Source organism: Opisthorchis viverrini, assembly GCF_000715545.1.
Source record: "Opisthorchis viverrini unplaced genomic scaffold opera_v5_446, whole genome shotgun sequence".
In the NCBI taxonomy this organism is placed as follows: domain Eukaryota; kingdom Metazoa; phylum Platyhelminthes; class Trematoda; order Opisthorchiida; family Opisthorchiidae; genus Opisthorchis; species Opisthorchis viverrini.
Genome location: NW_008752092.1, coordinates 172,363 through 179,657, shown reverse-complemented (window position 1 = coordinate 179,657; position 7,295 = coordinate 172,363). Strand labels below are relative to the sequence as shown.

The window sequence follows — 7,295 nt, the reverse complement described above, 5'->3', positions numbered from 1 at the left end:
CAAATAGGCTAGACATGCACTGGCTGAGGAATCCACCGCCATTCTTGAAAAGAGCAGGTGGAGGGTCGTCAGACACTTCTGAGACTGAAGGCGGCTCAATCTTTGCGGTCCAACTCTCTGTTGAAGGCCAGGTTTCTGAAGTGGAGGTGGCAGATGGCCGGCTGAACTGCTGTTCGAAGTACTGTGCCTAACGGTCCAAACGTTCTGCTTTGTTGCATATCAGGGAACCATTTTGGTCCCTGATTATCTCGCTGACAAGAGGTTTCCGAGGACCAGTCGAACGAATCAGGTAGAACAATTTGCGCACGTTCCCAGCATTCTTTGCATCTTCCATTTCTTCGACCTTTCGGGCCCACCAAGCTTCTCGGTCTGCGCGGACACTCAGATTCACCTGGCGTCGGATGATGCGCCGGTGGAGTTTTGGTGGCGACCGGGTCTCCAGCAAGGACGTGGTCCTATCAGAGATCCAGTGCTTGGATGAGGTTGGCTGGGTTATGCTGGACAACAGAATGACTTCAAGGCTAACAGATGTCCTCAAGTACGAAAATGCATAAAGCAGACAGCATCCAGGTAACACGTTATCAAAAACGAGTAGCTGATGTTTTGCTAACTTTTTCTTTGAAAGTTATAGTGCACTTGCATTTCGCACCACACCCTGATCCAACGCGGTCTGCATGTTAAGCCAAACGATTCAAACGGGGACCATTATATCCTTGTTGTCAACATATGGACATTCTGGCAGTATGCAATCGTACGCACGTCCATCAACTGAACACAAGAATAATCTCGGAAAACAGCAATCGTTCAATGATGCCACAAGTAGGGACGAAATGAACACCTAGGAATCTGGTTTCCAAAATCGAAGGCATGTTCATTTGACTGCATTTATAGTTTGTGGCCCGAACAGTTGCAGCGACAACCTACTCTTACTCGTATGCTGGTTTCCCAATTCATTGCTGCATACTGTCTTCCAGAAACAAGTATACTAGATACAGGCACTGTAATTAAGAAGGCCGCTCCCTCGCACAATTGCAGAGCTCGCTAGCATCTCTGAGATGCAGAGATCGCCGCAACTGGGTATGATCGGATGGATATTGCATTAAACGATCAAACGGAATCGTCTGCGCCTGAGTGAATACCGGTTGATTTTTGCCTCCAGTGTTCTTCTGTCATTGCTATTTACGGGAGAATGAAACCACACACAACGTTGTGCGTATGTCGCTGCCAGCGTAATCGATCAGACAAGCAGACTTATCGAGCCGCTTCGGCAACGTGGACTGCCTCCTTCAACTGGTTGCTAATAGCAGCTATTCCCCTTGAACTACCAGTTTCGGGAACAGCGGGGACTGAGTGCCAAAGTTTGGTAATTCAACGAATGAGCCCTAAGCCATCTTGGAATCAGTCACTAGCACTGAGAGAAGGTCACTGACTGCAGGTTTTCAGGGAAAGCCATCGCGATGTGCGATCAGAGTAGAAAACGTTTTCATAGAAAAAAATACTTATAAGGTTGCTGAACAGTCTTCCACAGCCGAGGACCGAAAATTCCGAAAATTCCAGGCAAATGGAATTAATAACATAAGATGTGAAATCGTCATCGATTTCCCAGTGGAAGGCCGGTAATCTACACGCTTTGGTCACATAAGAGACAATTTAATTTAGAAGAAACGGTCAACAAAGAATGGCTTCCCTCGATCCTGCTATCCGAAGGACATGTTTAGGGTCAATAAAACAACCATGATGGCCAAATTGAACAGGCTCAGTGTTTGATACACTTGCATATCAACGAAACTCGTGTTGCCAAAAGATTTTGACTTTGGCCAAACAGAATATCCTGTGCGGCCTATTGTTTTGCGACGTCGCAGATATTTTCAGTAGTTTTGGCAACTCAAAACTCGCTCAACATAATTGCGTTAGCAGCGCAAAGATGGGTTGTTAATATTCCCATGTATGTCGGTTAACCATGTTAATCGTTCAGCTGTTTCACTTTCTGATGCCTAGCTCACATATAACAGAGTTCGGTTAAAAGCACAGAGATTCCGTTCAGCCCTCTGGCTCCTGGTAAACGCGAAGCAGTTGCTTTACCAGGATCCGACCATAAAACAGATATACGCACATGAATGTTCTCACAGTTTTGCAGCAGTAACAATCAGGCTTACTAACTCTATCATACTTTTTTCTCATTGAACACAGGCGAGAGCATGCTTCCATGGAACAGCTTTCGAAATTAAATGGTCGCCGGGCCCACAGTCATGGGTAAACATGGACTGTGAGTAAAGTCGATGGGTGTATAATCCAAACGTTACTTGATTTAGTTTCAGGTGGCGACAAATAGCCGGCAGAGTGATATGAACAAATAGTTCCATCTCCGACTTTGAATTTAATACAATAGGTGCGCTTCATCCGCACAGAATATTACTCGGTATATTTAAGTAAAGGCGACGAGATTATATGCTTGAAAAAGAACCAGTCTGAAGACATTTTACGTCGGAACACTAGGTGGTCATCCAACAATTGCTGCCATGGTTTCGCAAGATGGCCGAGCCCATTATGAGTTCGGCTTCATGCTTGTTGGATGAACAGTTCTAAATGCCTTTAAGTGTATCAGTTATCTTACACTTTATAACTATTAATTTGTTCGGGTTCTGGTGTCCTGTACTCAAGTTTGAATGCAGAACATTTACCTTATTTGAACATGCAGTGAGAATCAGGGCATTTATACACTTTGAAATACACAGGTCTTTCACAAAATCGAGCAACCACGCATTAGATAGAAATAGTATCACGTACGTGGGCATTTTCTCAGCCCTTAATTTTTAGTATATTCTATCATACGTGGCCTTTGGTGCGGTTTACCTGTGCTCGCCATATCTCGTTTGTCAAAGGTTTACGGACACATTAGGTATTTCCAACTACATCACGGAGTTGACTTGTGCTTTAATGCGACTACTGTTGACATGCTTTTCGCGCATGTGCCACATGTTAAAACACTATAGTTTGAGAAAGACCGGAAAGTTCCTCCATAAATGAAATAGGTGTGTTAGGGTGCAAACGATCAGGAACCTTGCTGAACATTTGTGATTGTAAAGGCTCCGGACCTGCAGCATCGTAGGGAAGCTGCACTATCTCCGAAATAGATCGCTAAAGGTCATGTGAGAATTCACTTGCAAAGATTTTTTACTCCACCAAGGTGTCTGCGATTCTGGCGTGAAATATAACAGTGCTTGCGTGCTTAGGAATCGTCGAATACGAACCGTTGAGGTCTACCGGTATTGTTTGAAGATTAGGCACTGAAACACATTCCATGGAATTCTTATCCAAATCACTTAATCGCTCCCGTCTTCAGAATTTATTTTGGCATTTGAATTAAATGCTCGTAGATAAAGATTTTGCACACAACTTTTGAAATATTACGCGCTCTGCTTTTCGGCTCATTGGCGCTGTCTGTTATGCGCCACCCGTGAGGCTAGCAATGTCCGCACCGAATATTAATTCTGAAATAATCGCAACCACAAAAATGAAAAGGATAGGGCAAAAAAATCCTTACGAAGTAAAACGCACATCCAGTGCATCAATTTGGCGCTAATTAGTTGAAACATTCTTGGCCGAAATAAAGGTTTCCACAATCGACGTGTTCGTCCTCAGCCAAACGGAAACCTAAGCTCCTCATTGTTCTGAACCATTCTGCGCACGCATTTCAAATGTTGGGCTATAAGATGCGCTATGAATGGAATACTTGTTTAGCCCAACATCCCACTCATTTATACACATGCGTAACACTGGTGCGACTCTACTTGACAAGGCGTTTCACACCAGTGCTTTGTCTTCGTTTGGCCATATCACGCAGGCTCTGAAAATCACCATTCTGCTACCATAGCACAACGGGTAGTTGACGTTTCATTTGCTCCCGAAACATGCTCCTTCCAGCGGCCGATTGCTGGTTGCTTGTTCGAAACAGGCTGATAGCCAGTCTACACTCACACGGTACTTCAGCGAAAGGGAAATTATCAGTGAGCCTGCATCTGCGTGACTCTCCGTGTCAATCTCCGTCTAACTCAGAACTAGCTGCCACGGAACTGCGTATCCCTTCTCCGATCGCGGCACCCTTGACCGTTACGGGACTATTCAGTGTGATGATGGCATGGCACGCAACCCTTTGCCCACTCAAGCCTGTAGTCACAAGTTCGAGCAAATTTTTCATCACGCACTGTGTGTGGGATGATCTATTCCGTGCCCGATGAATTATCCCTCAATTATGGCTGGCTTGGTTTTTCTGCTGCAATTTCGGCTTGCCTCCTCCACAAGTTGACATCCGTATATGCTGTTGGAATGGCCCTATGTGTTGGCAATTCACCCCCATCCAACCTGTCTCCCGCACCTGATTTCCCTACAACAGTGCAACCAGTGAGTACGCTTAATTTAACATTAAACCATAATTCGAACAACACTCTCCATGTGCTCTGAACTTGAATTTGCTCGTTGTGACTCGGGCTATTTACGTTACCGCCCAAGGTCAATCATGGCCATCGATCGTTATCAGCTTAAATTCATGTCAGCTGGCTATGCATTTTAACTAGCCAACAGCACCAGATTGCCTCCCTTAGCCACTCGTTTGGTCCTTTTTCACCCTAAGGTTTTAAATATATTTAAATGAACTTTATGTTCGTACGACAGTGGAGCATCAGCGTCAACAATGATGATGGTGATGATGGTGATGATGACGATTATTATTATTATTATTATTATTATTATTATTGTTACTATTATCCACTTTCAATTTGCTCAAAATCATTTCCTGAACTTTCAGGTTTCTTGCTTGCGTACTCAACAGAATAAATGCCTGACATTTTATCACTAGCCGCCTGTCCTTCATTAACGGAGTGACTTTTCTGTTGAGCGAATTGAAATTAAACATTCCAGTGCTGTAGAACGACTGCTGAGTGCGTTCTGGCACATGCTGCTGACACTGATATCACACAGTGTAATCTGGTTTCTCTCTTTCATGCAGTAGTGAATTAAGCGAGCCAGGTCACACGTGGAAGTGAAAATTATTCCGCAGACTTGATGACAATCATACATATGTCTGAGAATTTGCAGAAGTTTTCCGCTGTGTCTACAATATAAATTTATTTCTGTTGTGTGCTCTAAGCAGTGAGTTACACAATATTGAATTTAGCCTGACCTGCCGGAAAAAATAAATCCTAAGCGTTATGTGTTTACATAGAAACAGAATCCCGAGTACTTTTATCAGTGGTAAAAAAGGTAATTACATTAGTGTAGAGTGCTGCACTTAAGTCGGTCAATATGTTTTTAAGAATGCCACATGACATGCCGGTAATCAAGTTATTACGCTGGGAGCTGGAAGCAATCGAACGACAAGAAATTTTGCATACCTGTCAGTAAATGCTGGCAAACTAATTTCAGATCTACGCAGTCGACATTTTGCTGAATGATTTGCGCCAGCATCCGAATGGATTTAGGTTTTTTGCTGTTCTCATTCACGCGTACTCATGCAGTCATGCGAAATCATAACTAATTAGAACTTCAAACAATCTCGGAATGGAATATTCAACTTGGTCATAAAGTTTACCAAACTTGGGCTTGGCATGATTGTCCTTGCTTTGCAATCAGCATGAAACGGTTTAGTTATGCGAAAGTCTAAAAGAAAAGAGCAACTGCCTTGCCATCGATAACCAGTAAAATTGTCTGTATTTGTTATAATTGAAATCCCGTTCTCCGGTAAATAAACTCTTGTTTTCTTCACAAGCCGAGTGTTTTACAGCAGGTGAGACTTATTCTTCGTCAGTGCAATAACCAAAGCATTTTGAGTGGAAAGCCTGCAGGTACATCAGAACGGAACGGGAACAATAAGTGCGTGTGTTATTTAGGGCGGGTCGTTGGCAAGGCAACAGTACAACAAAGAGGAAACCACATGACATATTGCGTACAATATGAACATGCGCTTCCAGGTTTGCATCAGATCAAATACTCAGATTGTGTTTGCTATACATGCACCTGCGCTATACTTTACATGTTTTTTGGAGTGCATCGACAGATAAAACACAAAGGTTTCCATTTCTTTAACAAAATAATAATCAACCAAATCCCAAAATGTTGGACGCAATAAGGAACCGAACGTTGAAAGGCGAGCTGCGAAAAATTTTCAGCACCATTTGTTTGGCCTGGAGAATCGCGAATATCGTTCCTCTTCCCAGGAACTTGGCATGTATGACACTTAGCATACATAATTTTTCGTGGTTGACGGCTGCCCAGAGTCCATAATCTTGTAAAATAATGTATACTGCAGACTAGATGAGAGCAAAAGTTAGGATATCCCAGATTCACCAAGTTTATTTTAAGCGAAGTGACATTGTCTATATCAGGGTTATTCCTATAGTTGACTGATTACGGTTGGCTGATTTCTGAATCGTAATATCGCTTATGGTACTGTCCTGCTAGAAATAATTTTAATCAGAATGTGCTTTCAAAATAATTATTGCCCTGAAGCCTACAAGTTTAACCCTGTTGTTCTTCTCGAAAGGCACGAGCTGCAATAACGAGGGAGAATTGATCAAATACCTGACGCAGTAATTCAAGCCCTACGGCAACCGCCAAAGATGCAACGTGATTCAAATATCCTGTGGAAATTCACTGGGTGCTCCCATATTTTTGTTTGCACTGTAGAGTTTGCATTGGCACTGATAGTATTATTTCACAAACGTAGTGAATATCGGGACCTAGAAAGTCAGAACTGGATTCAATCGCCGTGCAGTTGTAAGTCTAAAATGGTCCACATATCGGACAGGGTTGAGGGCTGCATTTTTGCATGAGCGCGCACAACACGTATTTCCGCTGGAGTATCTAGAACTCCGCCAAACAAGAGGACACCATAATTTGATATTGTGAGCCATCTGATTAGTGCGGAGGGGCAATGGGTATATGTAGAAAACATTTACTCATTATCACTTTTTACCATATAATTCTCGGCGTTTTCTATGCTTCATGTTGACTCTTCCTTAAGGTCACAACGGGCTGGTAATTCGAGTTGAAAGGGCTCACCTCCCACAAGGCCAGTTGGTACTCAGTCATGACAATAAGTTTATTATATTAGGTGAATAACTATTTGCTCATCCTCCCCGCTATTTTACATCCGATTATTTGGGTTGCGAAATGCGTTTGAAACTTTGGATTGTGAATAATATTTTCAGTCACCCACCACTTGACGTGAGATGCGCCAGCAGAACCGGAAAACCACCTGTGGTTGTTTCTACGAACCGGATCAACGAAAGACCTGCCAA

General features: G+C 43.1%; 1 protein-coding gene across 1 annotated transcript in view; it reads right to left on the bottom strand.

Moving 5' to 3' along the window:
- Positions 1 to 7,086, bottom strand: part of T265_10989 (hypothetical protein) — a gene marked incomplete at both ends in the record, with an annotated part of 15,179 nt that extends 8,093 nt beyond the window's left edge. Inside the window, 3 exons of the mRNA XM_009177521.1 lie at positions 21 to 135; positions 193 to 616; positions 7,057 to 7,086. Coding sequence (XP_009175785.1) covers positions 21 to 135; positions 193 to 616; positions 7,057 to 7,086 — 569 coding nt within the window. The remainder of the gene's footprint in view (positions 1 to 20; positions 136 to 192; positions 617 to 7,056) is intronic.
- Between the last annotated feature and the right edge of the window lie 209 nt (positions 7,087 to 7,295).